This window comes from Ctenopharyngodon idella, chromosome 5 (assembly GCF_019924925.1).
Source record: "Ctenopharyngodon idella isolate HZGC_01 chromosome 5, HZGC01, whole genome shotgun sequence".
Taxonomy (NCBI): domain Eukaryota; kingdom Metazoa; phylum Chordata; class Actinopteri; order Cypriniformes; family Xenocyprididae; genus Ctenopharyngodon; species Ctenopharyngodon idella.
This window is the reverse complement of record NC_067224.1, coordinates 2,903,603-2,925,816: the sequence shown is the minus strand read 5'-3', so window position 1 is coordinate 2,925,816 and position 22,214 is coordinate 2,903,603. Positions and strand designations below refer to the sequence as shown.

The 22,214-nt window shown below is 40.4% G+C and overlaps 1 protein-coding gene and 1 pseudogene across 4 annotated transcripts in view; both read left to right on the top strand.

The window, feature by feature from the left end:
• The window catches only part of LOC127513157 (NLR family CARD domain-containing protein 3-like), a 106,847-nt gene that overhangs the window by 5,261 nt on the left and 79,372 nt on the right, over positions 1-22,214 (top strand). For 3 of the 4 annotated variants that reach the window (XR_007930352.1, XM_051894749.1, XM_051894747.1), the window contains exons 2-3: positions 9,540-9,677; positions 21,672-21,770. Coding sequence is in view for 3 of the 4 variants with exons in the window: in XM_051894749.1 (XP_051750709.1) it covers positions 9,601-9,677; positions 21,672-21,770 (176 nt within the window). In the remaining variant the exon portion in view is untranslated. The remainder of the gene's footprint in view (positions 1-9,539; positions 9,678-21,671; positions 21,771-22,214) is intronic. The other variant, XM_051894748.1, reaches the window with a different exon arrangement.
• LOC127512863 (putative nuclease HARBI1) lies at positions 339-1,270 on the top strand (annotated as a pseudogene).

Sequence of the window (22,214 nt, the reverse complement as noted above, 5' to 3'; positions counted from 1 at the left end):
AACTTGTTTTATGGTCCTCTTTTGGCCAGATCCCATGGCATTGACATGATTGGTTATGTCCTCCCAAATGTTGTGTTTTCCTTTTTTGGTCACTTCTCCACCCTTTGCTGAGCTGAAACCTCCTACTATCGAGGCAAAATTGGCCTGAACACCTTCCAGCAGTGCATAGGTTTCTGCCACAGTGAAATTAGGTCCTTTTGAGTCCATGGTTCCAACTCTTTGGTGAAGCCAACACTGATCTTAAAAGCCTTGAGCATCATTGCTTTGGCTTGTGCTCAATTAGGCTTACACCAATCAGCTCATTGCTGGTTAATGGGTGACACCATTTAAACACATCATGTCTTTGCACTCATCGTTACCGTAGAAGAAGGTACCGTCAAAGGGTGCATGCTGAGCGTGCCACACCACTTGAGCAATACACATCAGAAGAACTGTATGCACGTTTTCGCTTTGGGAGAGATGACATTAAGTACATTGCAGATCTTGTCAGGCCAACACTCCAACACCAAACCCAAAGGAGTCATGCTTTATCTGTGGAGGAACAGTGCTTAATCGCTCTGTGTTTTTACGCATGTGGGACTTTCTACCAAGTAATTGGTGACAATATGGGAGTGAGAAAAGCAACCATGAGTAATGTGGTGAAGGCTATGTCAGTAGCACTGGGCAGTCTGATCAAAGGATGACCAGACAGCTCAGACTAAGCACAAGTTTTTTCAAATGGGGAACATGCCTAGCACTATTGTGCTATAGTGCTATTGATTGTACTCTTGTGCATATCCAAGCACCTTGTGAAAGGGAGTGGGAGTATGTCAATCGAAAGGGGAGGCACAGCATCAACATCCAACTTGTGGGCAACGCCGACCTCATAATAACCAACTGTGTTGTGAAATGGCCAGGGTCTGTTCATGATGCACGTATTCTAAGAGAAAGTGCACTATACAGAGGTTTTCAATCCCACCGACCAAATGGCATAGTATTGGGAGACAGCGCATATCCACTTCTACCATGGCTAATGACCCCTTTTTCAGTTGCAAACACACCTGAGCAGGCACGCTTCAACTCCTCACATTGCAAAACAAGATGTGCCATTGAATGCTTAAATGGAGTCCTGAAGAGACGGTTTGTGTGTCTTAACTACTTGCGAGTACAACCCAAGGTGGCATGCAACATAATCCTTGCCTGTATTGTTTTGCATAACATCGCCACCAGGCATCATGTCTCTCTTGATGACAATTTTGATGGACCTGAGCCTGATGTAGAACCAGAATAGCCGCCAATGTTTTTACCTAATGAAGGACACACTGGACATGCAATTAGAGATGCAATTGTGAGAAATTACTTTTAACTAGGCTACTGAATATATTTGTTGTTGTCATTACCATTAATATACTGTGGAATTATAGAGCTGTGAGCAACAGTGACATTTATTTGACAGCTGATAGCTTAGAGATTTTTGTTTGTTTGTTTCTTTTGTTTACCATATCTCATTAGATGTGACATGGTTCATATCTGCTTCAAATATGAAGAAATGTATATATCATCAGTAAACATTGATTTTGTGATCAAAAAAACTGGTTCTAAAAATCACAACTGAATCCACCCTTCTGATGGGATCAGGATAATCCTGTTTTGTTTTTTTGTTTTTTTTGTTTTTTTATCAAATAGATCCCAAACCGAGTTCAAAGTTTTGAAAAACCCAAAGGGCAGGTTTGATCCAGATCAAATGTAAGATCAGATTACATACTCTGATCTTAGTTTGGAATCCCTCTTTTGCTTTGGAAAAACCCAAGATTTGATCCAATCCGTGATCTGAAATCCCTCTGGATTACTTTTGAAAAACTGGGCCCTGGATAGCAAAACATGGGATTTCAAAATCCAGATTGTTCTGATCCAGATTAAACTTTTTGAACAACTGGCCCCTAATGCCTACTTCTAATTTATTACTTTAACCCCCGGTTTCACAGACAAGGCTTAAGCTAGTCCTAGACTAAAATGCATGTTTGAGCTTTTTTAACTGAAAGTAACTTGCACCGACATATCTTAAAATATGTCAGAGCCATTGTTTTGTCTCAAGATGCACACCAGTAATGTTTTTTCTAGGGTACGTTTATAAAAGCTACTTAAATGTCCTAACTGAACCTAATCCTGGTTTATGCTAAGCCCTGTCTGTGAAACTGGGCCTAACATTTAGGCTAAACTAATCAAGAGCAAAATAAAAATATGTGTGTGTGTATATTACATGATACAAATGTTGTATTTTTTGTCCAGTTTTAAAGTTTTATTAAATTTTTGTTCCTGAAATCCACCCTTCTTCTGGGATCAGTATAGGCCTAATCATGATTTTTTTTTTTTTTTTTTTTGGATCAAAGCTATCTCAATCTCACTAAAAATTTGAATAACACAAACTAAAGATTTGATCCAGATCAAAACCAAGATTGGATTTTGTGATTTAATCTGATTTCAGAATCATTATTTTTTTTAATTTGAACAACCAATTTTCAAGATTTTATCCAATCCAAAATCCGATCAGATTACTTTTGAACAACTGGCCCCTGAGCAGTGGCGTAGCATCTGGGGATGCAGGGTATGCATGTGCATATGGGCCCGGGCAGATTGGGGGCCCGCTATTACGGGTTTAACCGCAAAGTGTACTTTGGGCATCCACAGACGTCCGCACTCCCCATTCGCGTGCAGCCCAATTTTTGTGATGGCAAGGACATTGTGTGTACTGTACAACAGCCCATGCGAGAGTGAATTGAGTGCTTGAAAACAAAAGTCCATTAGACGCCGAACGCGTCTTTCCGCAGCCAAATACTTTCAAAGGCTCGCACGCGCGTCTGTGCGCGAGACAGAACCCGTGCACATATGTTCAGAAAAATGAAGTATAATAGAAATAATGTTGTCAACTTGCTATAGCCTATCTATATGTTAAATGTAGGCATACTAAAAATCATTAAGAAGCTGAATAAATGGACCATAAAATGGTCCATGCCATGTCTTAGCAATGATTGTATTTGACCGCTATTCGCTTTTCTGTCATTTTTAAAATTGGGTTTCTGAAACTTATGCATGCAGTAATGTAGTACAGAATTTTAAATTTTAAATGAGTCATATTGGTTTTCTGAAAAAAAAAAAAGAGAAAATTGTACGTCTGCACATTTTAAGATACTACACAAGATGTGAATACTTGTAACTCGTACACTCGCTGGGGTGGATATTTTTTATTGAACGAAATAAAATGCAAATAAAATGTGATAGAAACATATTTAGAGAAGAAACTTCTAGTAAATTTATTAGGAATAAAACATTTAAAAAAGTCTATAACAGAATAATTAATTAATAACTGGAATAATCTTCAGAATCATATGATCTGAAATGAGGCAATGATCATTCTGAAATTACAAAGCCAGAGTCGATTTGGTTGAATTCAAACTTGGACTGTGTTGAAAAGCCGTTTTTTGACATTTTTGAAATATATCCGCAATGCAAAGTCATAATGATGGAAGAGCGCATATAAGGTACTGTAGTGCTGTTGTTGTCATTCCTAAGTTTTTACCATTTTCTCTGCATGTTTTACAGTGATAATATTGTGGTGTTCTGCCGATTAAACACAAAAGACAAGAATCCCCAAGAATCCCCCCCCCTTATTTTAACGGCAGAAAAAGCTATTAAATATAAAAGAAATAACCATTAGAAACTTTACTATTTGCAAAATAAGAGGAAATTATTTTCCATTAACAACTAAGATCAAAATACTTTTTAAGACATAAGAATGCAATAGCTTCTCAGAATAATTCAGATAACTTCTTTAAAGCTATGTTCCCAGCTACTGAACATAGTCCTGGAGACGAATAGGGGGGCGTCTCTCCCGTGAAGAATGACACAACCGTGGTACAGCTGGTGTCTCTATCTTGACAGGCGAGTGTAGCTTTTCGTCTGCAATCATTTCTGTTGTGTCCTGGCTTAGAATGGCTACTTATGGTACTGACTCCGTTTCAGTAAAACAGGGAATCTCAGGTGGCCAGGAACTTCCGTCAGAGGGCATTTTTAACTGGGTGGAACCCTGAAAGTTTTCCGTATGTCGAATTCGGATTTGATCAACATGCCGCTTCAGGATTTGTCCGCTTCCAACAGCTACTGTATAAGAAACTGGACCCGAGGAATTCACAATGACAGCAGGTATCCACTTGGGACCATAACTGTAATTACGCACTAACACGTAATCTCCAGTTGTGAAAACTCTCAACTTCGTATTTTTGTCATGACTCTCTTGTTGTTTTTGCTGCACTTTGGCTTTAATGTCTGGCAAGAGAAGATCGAAAGTAGATCTCAGCTTCCTTGCCATAAGCATCTCAGCAGGCGACACCCCTGTTGTAGCATGTGGGGTAATTCGATAGTTAAACAAGAATCGTGATAACCTGGTTTCCAAAGTGTCCCCCTTCGCCTTCCTCAGGCCTTCTTTGAACGTCTGGACAGCTCGCTCTGCTAATCCATTTGAAGAAGGGTGGAATGGTGCAGATCTCACATGACGAATCCCATTGTTTTTCATGAATTTTTCAAATTCTTTGCTTGTGAAGCAGGAGCCATTGTCAGAAACCAAGATCTGAGGTAATCCAAAAACGCTGAAACTTTGACGAAGTTTCTCAATGGTAGCTTGCGATGTTGATGAGTTCATGGGGTAAATGTCCATCCACTTAGAATGTGCATCTACAATCACCAAAAACATCTTTCCCAAGAAAGGGCCTGCGTAATCTACGTGAATATGGGACCAAGGGGTCTCGGGCCATTCCCAGGGATGCAGTGGCGCTATAGGAGGCATTTCACTGTGCTTCATACATTCTTCACAAAGTTGGGACTCCTTCTCAACTTCCTTATGCATCCCCGGCCACCAAAAATAGGAACGAGCCAATCCTTTCATCTTCGCCATCCCTGCGTGTGATTGTGTAACAGTTTCAAAAGAATTGACCGACCCTTATTGGGCACAATTACTCTGGCTCCCCAGAGGACACAGCCATCACACACACTCAATTCCAGTTTCCTTTTATGGTAGGGGTTGAATTGTGGATCAACTTCATTTGGCCATCCCCTCAGTACATAATTGCGAACTTGAGAAAGTAACATATCTTTGTTTGTCCAGTTTTTGTGTTGCGTGGAACTGATTGGTTCGAACGCCAGCATGTCCAATATCAAAACTTGACTTGACTTACTTTGATCTTGTTCCACTTCCGAAAGGGGTAGTCTGCTTAAGGCGTCTGCATTTGCGTGGTTGTCTTTGGACTTATACACCATCGTATATTCATAGGCACTCATCAGCAGAGCCCATCTTTGTGCAGAGCCCATCTTTGTCCACTCCAAAAATGATTGCCAAAGCTTCCTTATCCAACTAAGAATATCGTCGCTCGGCTGGCGTCAGTGTGCGGGACACAAAACCTAGGGGTTTCTCAGTGTTATCTTCCATTCGATTTGAAAGCACAGCTCCCACACCATAAGAAGAGGCATCACATGAAAGAATCAGGTCTTTTTCTGAAGAATAGTGTACCAACACATCTGTGGACTGTAGGAGTTCCTTTGATTTTTTTGAAAGCTTTGGTTTGTGACTCACCCCAGGTCCATTTAGTATCTTTTCTTAACAGCATGTGGAGGGGAGCTAGGATACTGGACAAATTGGGTGGGAACTTGTTGTAGTAATTCAACAATCCTAAGTAGGCTTTCAATTCAGTGACATTAGTGGGACACTAAGATAGACTGCAACATGAGTTAATCATTGCAGCAACCCTTCTATGGTTCTTTGAAATATCGCGGGCGCTGAAGCCACTCCAAATGGAAGACGATTGTAGATGAACATCCCCTTGTGGGTGTTAATGGTGAGATATTGCTTGGAATTTTCGTCCATTACAGTCTGCAGGTAGGCATGACTCATATCCAGCTTTGAAAATGATGAGCCCCCAGACAAAGTTGTGAAGAGGTCTTCCACACGTGGAATGGGATGTTGTTCCAAAGGTGATGCCTGGTTTATAGTGAGCTTATAATCTCCACATAGTCTAATGGAACCATCAGTATGAGTATGGGTACGACCGGCGCTGCCCATTCTGAGTACTTCACAGGAGTGATGATGTTTTCATTCAGGAGTCTGTTAATTTCCGCATCAACCTTTGACTGCATAGCAAAAGGTACAGACCTGGGACAATAGAAAGGTTTAACATGTATCGTTGCTGTCATCCCCTTGAGTGTTCCTAATTCCTCTTTAAAAACTTCCTCATGATGCTGAAGTATTTCTTGCAATTTCGCTTTGAGGGTATCCTTATTTCCCTTTATTCTCACATTTCGGATTTCTCCCCAACACAGCGTTATCTGTTCCAGCCAGCCTCTGCCCAGCAAATTAGGTCCTTCTCCCTCAACCACGATGAGAAGGAGCTTTTTTCTCTGTTGGTGATACATGACGTACATGTAAGCGGCTCCTATCACCTTAATAGGCTCACCTGTATAGGTTTCCAGCTTTATCTGTACAGGTTTCAAATCAGGGCTCAGTGGTTCTTTCCATGTGGCTTTGAAGCAGGCTTCAATCATAACTGTCAGGCCACAACCTCTGTCCAATTCATAATTCACATTTTGTCCATTTACATTCAGTTCAACTGTGTACGGTTTCACTTTTTGTAACTCTGAACAGTCCATACTTCCAAGCTGGTATGTGAGGCAACCCAAAGCAAAAGTATCCAGGAAGCCATTTACAGCATCATTTACTTCCACCTTATTTGACTTGTGCCATGAAGCTGCTTTGGCAGTGTCTCCATTTGGATGAGACTTACGATCTTTTATTTTGGCATTACGGCAAGCTCGAGCAATGTGTCCTATTTTCCCACAATTATGACACTTCTCACTTTTGTATCTGCATGTAGAAGCTGTATGATTTGTGCCTTTACATCGATAACACTGCCCACTGTTCGGACGGTAATCTTTCTTACTATGCATTGGCATAGGGGAACTTTTCACTTTGTGACACCCAGCAGAGGAGGGCTTTTGCAAATCTTGAATATTTTTATTTGCAGCTTCAACAGACAGAGCAATTTTCAATGCATTGTCAAATGTCAAATTTGCTTCCGCCAGCAGACGTCTTTGAATTCTGTCATCATTTATGCTGCACACAATCCGATCTCTCAACATCTCCTCTAGCGTGGCTCCATAATTGCAGTTTTGTGCCAATCTTCACAGCTCTGCAACATATTCGGTTACAGACTCTTCCGGCTTACGAGTGTGCGAATCAAATTTGTACCTTTGTACAATTTTGCTTGGTTATGGATTAAAGTGATTCTTTAAAATCAACACAACTTGCTCATATGTTTTGTCTTTCGGTTTTTCAGTACTTAAGAGATTGCGCAACAAGCTGTACGTTGGAGCACCAACGACGCTAATCAAAATGGCTCTCTGTCTGTCCCCATCATCTATTCCATTTGCCTCAAAAAACTGCTTGAGAATCTCACAATATTCCTCCCAGGTTTGACTCTTTGCATCAAAAGCTGACAAAGTTCCAATGGTTGCCATTTGCCATATCTTTTCCCCTCACCTCAAGTTTAGAAAAACATCCGCCGGAACTTTCACTTCAAATCACGTGTGTCATCCACGACTGTCCAGTCATCCATATCCATTGATCCTCGTCGCCAAAAATATGTGGTGTCGTGCCGATTAAACACAAAAGACAAGAATCCCCAAGAAATGGAGCTCTTTAATCTCAAAGAGAGGCGACCGAAATGTACCGTGTTAGCACTCACTCGGAAGAGTCCTCTTACAGAGAAAACAGCCCATGTCATAATATAGTCCCCTCTTGTGGCCATTATGTGAATTGCACTCCAGCATTAACTATTTTCAGTAAGGATACCACAAATATCTTATTCAAATTAAAGTCCTCCACAGCTCCAACACGTGACCGTGACGTCTGACATCTCATATCTTACGTCTGATGCCTGAATACTATAGGATTTTGGCCAGACGGCTGGCGTGCGTATACACGTTAGTTCTCCTCTCAGTTTGCTTAGCAATCATCAAATTTTGTAGAAATCACCCCCCATACGCGCCTCATAAATGAACCGAAACTCAGGAACTGTGTGAGTGAGTCCAAGAAGAATCGCACAGGTTTTAGCCAGATTGCAAACATGACTTGCTGGCCCTCCAAAACAATGCTGATCCTCCTCATTGCAGACAAAAAAATGTGCAGAAGGATGTGCTGCAGGAGATATTGCTGCACATCTCCATTCTCACACTATAAAACAAACATGTATTTTATCTTTTGGGTTTGGGAGTCGGGCACTTTAACAAGCAGGCTATCAACTAGGCTACCACATGATATGTTGCACAACTTTTAAACACTATCTCGCTTCTGTTATACTAGGGACAATTTCTCGTTTTGGAAATATTACTTAAAGCTAGTGTTCAGTTTTTTTTTTTCTAGTGTGAAAAGTATCTGGGTAATAAGTTGAATACATAGAATGGGTAGGTATTGCTGAACATGAAATCTTAGCAATTACATTAAGATAAAGAGGTGCGATCTTTAATTAATATGTTTAATGTTAGATGAAAATATCCACAAAGTTATAGGCTACTGTACATATCCTATCAATTCATAAACACCCCTTTGGCTAAAATGATCCGTGCTGAATTGGTCTGGTCTGACTCAGTTTACCATTGATTGGGTGAAAACCGTTCAAACCTACTGGCTGTGGAAATCAGTGGGCGTGACTCATTATACTATAAGCAAAATGCCTTAAAAGATGCGTGCTCTGTGCAACCAAAACAGCATTTTTTACGGCGTCATATGGCAAGATGGACGCCGTAAAAATCGGCGCTTTTCATGCACACTAAAACGCAGTTAAATACGGCGTCATTGATGTATTTTCACGCATTTTTCGGCGCAAATACTGTTTAAAACGCCGTATTTGACGGCGTTTGACTGTAAACGCGATTAATCTATAGCGTAATTCTGACCCTTTTGGCTTGCGATAGTCCGAGAGTGAGCGAACCTGCGTGCGAGAGAGATCGAGTTGTCCGAGAGCGAGCGACACTGCGCGAGAGAGATCGAGTTGTCCAAGCATTAGTAAATTAGTACATTAGTAAACATTGGTCAGATTATATGCAGTCATTAAAACAATTCTACTGTATGAGTGGAATTTGGGGACCAATATTACAGTTTCAGAATTGGGATTGTTTTTTGCCAAGTAAAGTCTGCTCATGGTCAAGTCTGCTCATCATCAAGTCTGCTTATGTTCATGTCAAACGGTTGCTTTGTTTGTTTGTCACTTTTTCAATAAACTGCACTTGGGTTCATCAACTCACCTCCAGTTGGACTGATCATTACAATGGTCAACACAAACAAAGACAAAGCCATGTGCTCAGGCACAAGACAAACAAAGAATCATTGAACAGAGACAAGACAGACAAAAACATTTTATTGGAACTATTTTATATTGTTTTTTTGTTAACTCAGCATTCATCTTTTTTATTCCTCTGAACTATCATGTTATTAATCTCAGTAACATTGTCATCTCCAGATCATGCTGAGCAGCTGATTGTTTTCACCAACCCAAAGACACCAGTGCTAAGCTGTTTGCAATGGCAGCTTTGCTGATCATGTCAGAGGAGCGAGGAAAGGGCTCTCCCATTGAGATAAGTCTTCCAGAGGAAATGAGGTAAGACTGTCTATTTTCAGTTAATCATTTTAAATACTTCTTCAATATCATACAGAAGAATTAACAAAATAAAAGAACTAATCAGAGATAATTCAGAGATAAATGATTTACAGGAAGAAAGTATAGAAATAAAGGTAATTAATATGTCAAAATAAAAGGAGGAGAAAAGAGAAACATATCAAACAAACAAGAGAACCTGTAGTCCTGTTTGCCTTAATTTACATCTTAGCATACTCTCCTATCCTATTCCTTTAGATGAATTAAGTTTTTTTACCTCCATTTTTTATTTACACAACAATCAACCTACATATTCACATATCAACACAAACAACAACAACACAGCCTGCATACAGATATTGTGCTTTTACAATGTGTGCACAAAGAAAAAAAAAAAAAGAAAGAATCACATCAGTAAATCTGCAAAACTTGACATCAGCATCAGTTCGTCCACTTACAGTTATAATTGGTTTTGAAGATAATTTATGAAAGGACGCCACATGACACTGAACTTAGACCCGGAGCCCCTTAACGCACTGCAAATGAAGAAAACACATGCAAATAGAAAAAACACCAGCAAATAAAGAAAACATCTTCATCAGTTTGACAACACATGCGCTGCAAAAGTTCACAACACGTGCAAATAGAGAAACGCACTGCAAAAGTCCACAACACATCCAAATAGAGAAACGCACTGCAAAAGTCCACAACACATCCAAATAGAGAAACGCACTGCAAAAGTACACAACACAAATACAGAAACGTGCTGCAAATAGGCCTGCTCATAATGCACATATGATCAGAATGTTAAGATAAACAAAAAAACTCACATTTCAGGTTCACACCACTGAAGAGTAAACATTGAACAATCTCAGCCAGTGGTCCCAGACAGGTACGTCACTTGGTGTTCCCTTATAACACTTTCGTTGTGGTCTGTGCGAGTCCCGGTGCCAGGACAAACGATTTGGGGGGTATTATTTTGCGTTAAAAACATTATTAATAAATTATTAATAATAAATAATATATTTTTTAATAATTCACTTGATTTTATGTCTCAAATCCCAGTCAATTATTCACTGCAGAAAGTGAAACTAAAAACTCAGTGATGAGAGCTCTACTTTAACATGTTCTGATAACACTATTTAACCTTAATTTATTTCTTAATATTTCTCTTGTGGCCCATACGTATTGAAAAAAATGAGAGAGATGTAGGTGTTAAACAAGTATTTTTTTTTTTAAATGAGGAGTTAGCTAATCTAATTACAGCGTGTCGGTTATGCGTGATGCGCTATAAATTATTGCGGGGCAAATTAAAATATTAATTTAATTCTTAAAGTAGCCTAATCATCATCATTCAGATCATCGCAGAAGGGGCTTGAGATCGCCGGGCCTGGTATGTGCTATTTGCAGCGTGTTTCTCTATTTGCATGTGTTGTGGACTTTTGCAGCGCATTTCTCTATTTGTGTTGTGGACTTTTGCAGCGCATTTCTCTATTTGTGTTGTGGACTTTTGCAGCGCTTTACTGTATTTGTGTTGTGGACATTTGCAGCGCGTTTCTCTATTTGCATGTGTTGTGGACTTTTGCGGCGCGTTTCTCTATTTGGATGTGTTGTGAACTTTTGCAGCGCATGAGTTGTCAAACTGATGAAGATGTTTTCTTTATTTGCTGGTGTCTTTTCTATTTGCATATGTTTTTTTCCACCATACCAATTCACTTTTTGGCAAAGTGTTTTTTTTTCACACACAATACCAAAGATGGCGGTTAAAGGATTTGCACAAACATCTTTGCTAAATATTCTAGAATAAGATACAAAAATCTGTGACCAAAAAACAGACAGACTAACATATGAGCTAATGTAGCAGAGGACTGCTTACATCTTGTACAGGTGGGGTCAACAGAGGAATACATCTTTGCCAGCTTGATTTCTGGCAACTGGAGCACAAATTGAACCTCTCTGCCACCTGAAATAATTGCGAATTTGGGCCCAAATCTGTACAGAGTTCCATACCATTGGATGCAGCGAGTGAGAGTCTAGACCCAGTAGTAAAGGTAAGAATAGGAGGGCTGGGAGTGAGAAAGGAAGGCAGGCTGATGATTCTATCTGGACCCAGTCCGGAAAGTGATTTATATAATTTGAACCTTGCCAGAGCTCTTAGATTACAAGCCCAATAATATAGCTGAAAGTTTGGGAGAGCCCAAAGAGCCCACACTTATTCTGGGGGGTTTCTTGTTCCAAAGATAAGACGAGATTATCTTATTTAAATGAGCAAAAAAAGATTTCTTAATGTAAATAGGTATGGTTTGGAATAGATATAAAATCTTAGGGAGCATATTTATTTTAATTACATTGATCCTACCGATTAAAGAGATGGGGAGCTTAGACCATTTTTCGAGGGTTATCCTAGTTTGTTCCAAGAGAGGAGTAAAGTTGAGCTTAAACAGCTCAGAAATATTTCTCGAAACAACCACACCTAAATAAGTAAATTTATCAGGGGCTATTGTAAATGGGTAGGCAGAAAAAGAAGTATTTTTTGCTGCATGATTTGTAGGAAATAATTCACTCTTAGAGAGGTTAAGTTTATACCCCGAAATGAGACTGAAACGCTTGAGTGCGGTCATAACATGAGGGAGAGAATTATGTGGATCTGCAATAAATAGAAGCAGATCGTCTGCATAGAGTGATAGTTTGTGCTCTCTGTCCCCCCTAGATAGACCCTGAATAACTGTGGTTGACCTTAGCAAAATGGCTAGAGGTTCAATCGCCATCGCAAATAATAAAGGGGACAGAGGACAACCCTGTCTAGTTCCCCTATACAATGGAAAATATTGTGAGCTAGTCTTATTTGTAATAACGGAAGAAAAGGGAGATGCATATAAGAGTTTTACCCAAGTCAAGAAATTTGGACCCACACCAAATCTCTCTAGACAGCTGAAAAGATAGCTCCACTCCACTCTATCAAAGGCTTTTTCAGCGTCTAGAGATATTAAAATTTGAGGTATATGCTTATTTGAGTCAGGAGAATAAATAATATTGAATACTCTACGTATATTGAAAAAAGAAAAGCGTTTTTTTTAACTAAGCCAGTCTGATCTGGGGCTAAGATAGTAGGAAGAATGTTCTCCAGTCTTCAGGCTAGAACCTTATTATTTTACAGTCCACATTGAGCAGGCATATGGGCCGAAACAAGCTGCAGTTTAAAGGGTCTTTCCCTTTTTCAGGTAAAACCGAAATTGTCGCTTGATAGAATGTGTGCGGGAGGCGGCCTAGAGAATGATTCTTCAGTACAGCAAGTAACAGAGGCATTAGTTTCCCTTTAAACATTTTTAAAAATTCTACCGTGAAGCCATCTTGTCAGGTGCCATGGTGGATAAACACTCACGATGAAGAGGAATGTTGAAAGGAAGACTTTAATGGTAATCCAGGAAACAAGAGTAGCACCATCAAACACAAACGTAAAATACTGACGCGTACTACAGACGAGAACCGACCGAGACTGAGGGAGAACACAGGGAATATATACGGGGCAAACAGAGGGGCAAACAAGGCTAGTTAACAAGACACACCTGAGACTAATGAACTCAAATCAGGGTAACCAAAGGAACAAACTAGTGGCGGGAAAACTGAGGATAAAGAACATGTGACACAGAAAACAAACACAGAACCCTGACCTCAAAAAAGTCCAAGACTGGCTAGGATGCCTCCAGGGTGGCCCAAGCAATGCAGGTGTCCGGGGCGGCGCTGGTAACTCAGGGGGCCAGGACGGCGCTGACAGTTCCGGGGGCCATGGTGGCGCAGGCAGTTCCGGGGTCCATGGTAGATCAGGCCCTTTGGGAGGCCATGGTGGATCGGGCTCCATGGCCTTGACCTTTGGCCCAGCCACGCTGATCGGAGCCATATAGCCCCCCCCCCCCAAAAAAAATTTTCTTGGGAGGAGCTCTGGGCTTCTGGGTCGGAATGGACCCTGGAGCAGGCTTGTGGGTTGGAGCTGGCTTAGAGACTGGAGCTGGCTCAGGGACTGGAGCGGGCTCAGGGACTGGAGCTGACTAGGGGACTGGAGCGGAGTCTGGAGCAGACTCGGGGACTGGAGCCATCACTGGACGCTGGTCAGGGGCCGGAGCCATCACTGGACGCTGGTCAGGGGCTGGGATCATTGTGTGGGTGGCCCAAACACACACAAATGTATGCGCTAAGACAGGCACTAAGATGTCCTCTGGGAAAGGAGCGAATACAAAAACTGGTGCGGGCTCATGGGCTAGAGTGGACTCCGGGACTTGAGCGGGCTCAGGGGTGAGATCCATCTCGGGACTCGGGACGAAGGAGAGAGTCGCCTCTGGACTCGGGACGAAGGAGAGAGTCAGCGCTGGACTTGGGACGAAGGAGAGAGTCTGCGCTGGACTTGGGACGAAGGAGAGAGTCGCCTCGGGACGAGGAAGGGAGTCGCAGTTGGATTCTGGTAAGGGATAGGAACCATCACAGGACTGAGATCAGGGACTGGATCCTGGGTGAGGAAGAGATACAGAGCCGTGGTGGCAGCCATCTTGACCGAGGGCTTAGACGTGGCGGCGGCCATCTTGCGACGAGGCTCTGGAGTGGCGGCCATCTTGCGACGAGGCTCTGGAGTGGCGGCCATTCTGTGACGAGGCTCTGGAGTGGCGGCCATCTTGCGACAAGGCTCTGGAGTGGCGGCCATTTTGTGACGAGGCTCTGGAGTGGTTGCCATCCTGCGACGAGGCTCTGGAGTGGCGGCCGTCTTGTGACGATGCTCTGGAGTGGCGGCCATCTTTTGACGAGGCTCAGGGATGGCGGCCATCTTTCAACGAGGCTCAGGGATGGTGGCCATCTTGGGACGAGGCTCTGGAATGGCGCCCATCCTCATCACTGCACTGAGGACTTGGGGATTTGCTGGAGAATAGTTGTAAAAACAGTCTCTGTGAGTTTTCCTGTGGATTTCAACTCTGTGTCACTTAGAGGTCACTCTCTTTTGTATCTATGTTTCAGGGATCAAACAAACTCTGGAGTTATCTTGGTGGGGGGCTCGAGCTGTGCCCTCTTCAAACCAATCGGTGTTTTACAAACTGCTTAAGTTTGACATCTTCTTCCTTAGCTAGGCTCATCTTTTATAAGCTTGCAAGGCCATAAAGTACTTAGCTGGGGGAGTTCGTTAGTTAGCATAGAAGGGCTGGAGCCCAAATGGAATATCCTCTGATTTAGGGCCCTGAGTGTTGATTCAGAATTCTATGGAATATTCTCTTCCTACAGCACATTCCTTAAGTATCCGTTATATTTTTTTAGGCCCAGGTACCTTCCTGATTTGACACTGTTTGAAAACTGTTATCACATCCCCTACATTAAAAAAGACACAATCATGCTCTTCGTTTACCCTACATTCATTTTTCAAACCCTCAATTTCCTGTTTAAAGTGCCCCTACTATGGCATTTGAAAGGTTCCTATTTTGTTTTGGGAGTCCCCAATAACAGGTTTACAAGCATGCAAGGCCAAAAACACTTTCATTGTCTTAAAATATGCATTTATTTTTACCTAATTTGCTCAACGTCTCCCAAACGATTCGCTCAAAGATTCATTTTTCCAAACCTCTCGTTTGCATGACGCTAATCTGCGGTGATTGGTCAGATGACTTCTGCTGGTTTACATGGAGTACAGTATATAGTGCAAACATATATTGCTGTTAGCTGGTTAGCCGGAGACCTACAAGCTGCGCGGAGCGTACACAACAATTGGCAGTGTTTGAGCAGTTTCAAGTTTTCCCTGGTGTCTGCGCATGCAATAAGTGGGTGGGCAATATGCTAATGTTTTATTTTGACATCACAACAAAACAGCTTGGGATTCGTTTTACAAACAACTCTTACTTTTGAGAGACAATAACTTTATATATGGTGCACTTTTAGATTTAAAATTTTGCATGATTTTTTCATTCACTTGCTATGTTACACACTACATGAAAGGTAATTTTCAAAAATCCATAATAGGGGCACTTTAAAATCATATGTATCAAATCTTAAATAAAAAAGATTAAAGGGGGGTATCACACACAGTTTCTGCCAATCTCATGTTAAATTTGAGTACATATAAAGTAATATTGCATCCTTCAAATCTCCGAAAAGTCTTTAGTTTTATCATATTTATAAAAGATAGATATGCTGTACCGAGTCTTTTTGAAAAAAGCCGAGCTCCTGGAGGTGTGCCTGCCGTCAGTGCCGTGGGCAAAGCTAAGGAGTCACGAGCACGCGCAGCTTTTGCATAGAGATCGTCTGCAAGCTGTGACATCATTATAAATAAAAAGTGAACAAAAGGATGTCATATTTAAGAAAAGTAACTGTAATAAAATTGACTGATATTCATTGTGAGGTGTAAAATACTGTAATTTCTTTCTTACTTTGTAATCTAACAGTTATTTTTCTTAAATGAGTCCCTGAATTGGGACACAGCCATTGTTGCAAATCTCTCGGCTTCTGTATCCCGAACAAAACGTGTTGAAACGGGCTTGCTCTTGCTCTGGGTGATGTGTGTGTGCATGCTTATCAGGGAGAAGTGCCTATACAAGGAATTATGCCCGGCTTTATTATGTGATAAAGGCCATACTCGAACAAAAATTTGGTGAAACATGTCCACAACTGGAAGTATTTGGCACAGAAATACTCTGTCATACGTCCAACATGTGTTTTGAAACTTTGGCCATGTTTAGCATGAGAATGCAACTCTTTACAGGTGTAAATAAGTCAGAATGCATGAAATAGCATTACACCCCCCCTTTAAAATCCTGTGACAAAACTGCTTCTGAACTGAATCCATTCAAACTAATTCTATTATTTCTTTTCCTACTCTCCTGACCTCTTATTAAATGCATCCCCTCCCAAACAGAGCCTAAATTCCCCATTTTCAAATTTGACTCAAGGGCCCAGTTTCACAGACAGGGCTTAGCCTAAGCCAGGATTAGACCTTAGTTTAATTAGGATATTTAAGTAGCTTTTATAAACGTACACTAGAAAAAAACATTACTAGTGTGCATTTTGAGACAAAACAATGGCACTGACATATTTTAAGATCTGTCAGTACAAGTTACTTTCAGTTAAAACAGCTCAAACATGCATTTTAGTCTAGGACTAGCTTAAGCCTTGTCTGTGAAACCGGGGGAAGATCTTCCAACGTAGCATCATCCGACCAGTCTGTCATCTTAATTAACTGTGCCTTTTCACATGTCAGAACAGTTTTATATGTAGGAACAAGTAATACCATATTGTGATCTGAAGTTCCTAAAGGTGGTTTACCAAATGACTTATGAGCTCCTTTAATCAGTCCATAACACAAATCCAAAATTGTATCCTTACGTGTTGCGCAACTTACATATTGATTAAAGTGGCCCAATGATTTCTCCAATGTACAATTATTAAAATCTCCAAGAATAAAACAGGGTGCGTCAGGAGATGCAGATTGCAGTTCGTCCACCATGCATTCAATCTCCCTTACTGCATTATCCTCGTTTGCTTGGGGATGAATGTAAACAACTAGCTGAGGAAGCTCCCGGGGCAAATACTGAGTTTTCCAAATATGGAATTTCACCTTGAAGCTCAACCATCTTTGTCCGGAAAGACGGCACATTCACCAAAATAATTGTAGGAAGAGGAATTTTAGAAAGACTTTAGAACACCTTTTCGTCCTCTCTTTCGAATTTTAAATGTTGAATTACTTTGTCCAGAGTGATTTTGTTTTTGCTTGAAAGATGAAAGACTTCTCAAATCAGGATACAAACATTCCACGGTTTACTTCATGCTGTTGGGCTTATACCATTGTAAAAGAAACTCCTGGGAATATTGAATTCCTGCCAAATTAAGATGAGGTGATTTGAACAAACACAAACTCAGGTGGATCAAACAATTACCCTCATTTTCTCCATACACTCCTCTTTATGTTTCTTCAAGGAAGGTATAGGACAAATCTCCACATAAATCATTGTTGAGGGAAAAGTCTTTAAAAAAAAAAAGAAGGAAACGCCGACACCTATAGCCACGAGTCGCCGCATGTGCAGCGGCAATCTCCAATTGTCCTGCAAAAGATTAATTTGATCATTTAATGTGACAATATCTGCTGTTATGCAGTACCGGTACCTTGATAGCTGGCTGCTTTAAAATGCTCCCTTGAGTGTTTGTGATAGCGCTCTGTGAAGAGCATCATATCTTTCTATTTAGAATGTGTTTTTGCAGCATGGAGCAATGTAGCTAATCACAGACACATCTGTTGAACACACGAACTCACTGGCTAATAAGATATGTTTAAATTAGTCAGAATCTGCTCAACACCACTCAGAATGGCTGCGTTTAGTGCTAGTTCTGCGTGCTCTTGAATCCTTTCATTTTAACCAGCAAAGTATAAGTTGTCAATAAGAGATTCATTGCACAGCGTAGACAGCTTCACTGATTGTATTAATAATGAGTTCAGCTTTGTGTACCTCACGTTGTAATTGACAGCTTCAGTGATAATAATGACAGCTATCTTTGCTCGCTTTCTGTATATAATATATATATTTTCTTGCTGCTGGACGGAACAAAACAATCTGATGGTGTATGTCAAATGATCTGTGCATTAAGTCTTGGAGTGTAAATGCAAAATAAAAGACCTGCCACTCTTTCTGTGTAATGTGTTACTTTGTTGTTCACTTTTCAAATCAGTCACTCAGTCACTTTTTACATTTAAATTTACATCTGTTTTTAAATATAAAATAGTTATAAGCATATATTTTATGATCTGTCTTGACAGTGATTATTTTTTATTTCATGAGTAAATAGGATGAAATGAGTTAATATTACAAACTTTAAACATTTTGGATTTATTTACAGTACTGGGCTTGCAGTACTGTGTGTGTGTGGATGACCGTGTTCGTCCGCCACAACTAAAGAGATCATTTTTGACCCAGGAAAAACCCTGTAATGCAGGACAAGATACAAATGAAATAAACAATGATTTAAGTTTTCTTGCAAGAAGTCTAAGCTAATTGCCTATAGAAATTAAAGTAATCAAATGTAAATATAAAACACTGCATACTGCAACACTGCACTGTGTTCACTGTATGAATTAAATATGCATTGATTCTTATCAAAGCTATTAAAGTTATTCAGTCAAGAGCAGTGAGTGTTTTTCTCTTTGTCTTTAGTTGTTAGGCTATTATTAAACCTCTTGTTAAAAAACTGAAACTTGATCCTACAGAATTAGTCAATTACAGGCCAATCTCAAATCTACCTTTTCTGCCAGAAATACTAGAAAAGGCAGTATCATCGCAGCTATGTTCCTTTTTAGAAAGAAATGGCATCTGTGAGGATTTCCAGTCAGGATTTAGACCGTACCCGTACCTCCGGGTGTGTATCATGGTTTGCAGTATGTATGTGTGTGTGTGTGTTCACTACTCACTACTCTGCTCCTAATGTGTGTGCACTAACTTGGATGGGTTAAATGCAGAGGACAAATTCTGAGTATGGGTTACCATACTTGGCCTTCACATGTCACTTTCACTTTCACTTTAATAAGTAACTGTAATTAAATTACCTAAAAATGAACAGTAATCCCTTACTTTACTTTTTCAGTGGATAAGTAATTTAATTACAGTAATTTAAATACCCAACACTGGTGTCAAAGCAGCTTTACAGTGATAACTGGTATATAATTTTGGCTGCACAGCAGCTTTTAAAGAAAATGGTGTCATTATCCATCTTAAGTAAATTCAGTATTGATTCATTCCGATGTAAGAATCAATAGTTATTAATTTAGTTAATTTATCTATATCAGCACTGGAGTAAACAGTGATGTCATCATCCAGCTCAGTTCAGTTTGCATACAATGGTGTCAATGAAGGCAGATCAAAACACTGTTGAATATCAAATGTCAAGTGTCTCCAACTAAGCAAGCTAAAGGCGACAGCGGCAAGGAACCCAAACTCCAACAGGTGACATCAGGTGGCAAACAGGTGTTAAAATGGAGAAAAAAACCTTGGGAGAAACCAGGCTCAGTCGGGGGGGCAGTTCTCCTCTGGCCAACAGCGAACAGTGCTTTATGATAGCTGCCTGAATCATAATAAGTCAAGTGGGATCGCAACAGTCAAAGTATTTATTCCAGTTCCATCCAGCTGAGGATCATATTCATCACGCCGGTATGGACGGTTTGTTGAGGATCTGTGCCACTGGCTGTCGTGTCGATGAGGCCTTCACAGGGGATGATCTAGTTGACACAATTTCTGCTGATACTTCAGGGCTGCGTTGTGGTCGTGTCAAGGTGCAGGTCCTCGATCTCACCTGGATACGGCCTGGATCCGGCTGACTACGGTAAACCTCGGGATAAACAGAGAGACTAATATTAGCATAGATGCCATTCTTCTTCTGATGTAACGAGTACATCTGGCGTTATAGGAAGTGTTCCTGGTTCCGGCTGACCTAATTTATGCAGCCTAACAATCCTTTAATGGATTTGAAAACATAAATTGATAATGTGTTATGTGTATGCCAGGTTAAAGAGATGTGTTTTTAGTCTAGATTTAAACCGACAGAGTGTGTCTGCTTCCCGAACAATGCTAGGAAGATTGTTCCAGAGTTTAGGTGCCAAATAGGAGAAGGATCTACCGCCTGCGGTTGATTTTGATATTCTAGGTATTATCAGCTGGCCTGAATTCTGAGATCGCAATAGACGTGAAGGACTATAATGCATTAAGAGCTCGCTCAGGTACTGGGGAGCTAAACCATTTAGTGCTTTGTAAGTAATTAGCAAGATTTTAAAATCTATACGATGTTTAACACGAAGCCAATGCAGTGTTGACAGAACTGGGCTAATATGGTCATACTTCCTGGTTCTAGTAAGAACTCTAGCTGCTGCATTTTGTACGAGCTGTAGTTTACTCGGTGGTTGCCCTGCATGCCTAATAAACAAACTCCAGCTATTTCAAAATGCAGCTGCTAGAGTTCTTACTAGAACCAGGAAGTATGACCATATTAGCCCGGTTCTAAAGAATGGCGTCTACGCTAATGTTAGTCTCTCTCTGTTTATTCCGAGGTTTACCGTAGTCTGCCAGATCCAGGTCATATCCAGATGAGATGAAGGATCTGCGCCTAGACAAGATGACAACGCAGCCCTGAAGTGTCAACTAAACTATCCCCTACGAAGGCCGCCTTCCCTTTCCCTTCCCTATGTATAGATAAAGCGTTATCAAAATGATTCCAGTTCACATGGATCCGCGGAAACGACTAATAATTCTGTATTATGCGAGCCAGACAAGTAATTTGGCAATGTCACTTTGTAAGAAAGATTAAGCACACATACACATTCAAATGCAAATACCTATAGACTAAATACGTAAATGAACGGCAAGAACACATTAAAAGTCTTCTGTTTTCAGTTAAAAAGGTGTCATTTAAGTGGCCACTAAGTTAATAATTAACGACATTTGTTTGTTTGCAACAAAAGTGATTCAATCAAAAACCTACTTTAGCTCGATAATAACTTTTTTCTAGAGCTGCTGTAAAGCCAATGTCAGTGTTAGGTCTATTTCTCTGCTCCAGTTTTGCCTGTGTTCATTGGTCATTAGTTTCTGATTAATCTCACACCTGTTTCTGTACAGTTCATTAATTCTCCCTTTGTATTTATGTCCTCAGTTCTTTGTTTGAGCTTGTTTATGTTATTGTGTAGTTGCCCTGTTTATTTGTCTCCTGCGTATTCTCCTGGATTATTAAAATGACTTTTAGAAATGAATTCTGATTCATGCTTGTTTGACTATACTGTAACAGTTTTAGAACCACATGTGTTTTTTAGTAAAGTGGATATTTGGCTGGGTAAGGAACCAGAGTGTCAATTGGCTGTAAGTTTATTCATTCAGGTCTCGGACCAAGACAACTTGTGTTAAACTGGACTTAATTTAACTGTACAAACCATTTGTCACACTAAACCACCTCAAAGTCTCAATTTTGTTTTGCTTTTCTCCTGTTTTCTTTTTCCATTAGTAAAAGATCACATGTATCCAGCTCTGTGTCTGTGAAGAGTCACCAGTCAAAATTTGATGTACCCAATTTCAGTGAGGAAATGCCATCATCTACAAAAAGGTATTTTTGATGTGTTTCTTATTGTTGGTCACTGTAACGATCCAGTCCAAACTGAAGGTGAGATGATGAACCCAAGTGCAGTTTATTGAATTATCCAAAGTGAACAAACAAAGCAACCAGTTGACATGAACAGATTTGACTTGACTTGAACAGACTTGACTTGAACAGACTTGACTTGGCAAAGAGCAGACTTGAACATGAACAGACTTGACTTGACTATAAGACTCACCGACAGCAGGGTTACATTAACAATACACGACAAAGTAACATGGGGAAGACAATGGCTTTAAATACAAGAACTTAGAGAACACATGACCATAAACAACCAATGAGAACATGACACATAGACTAAGGGAGAACATGAGGAGCAAGGGAAGCATGACACAAACAAGCAACATATATCAAACTACAAAATAAAAGACATGAAATCAGAAACATGAACAC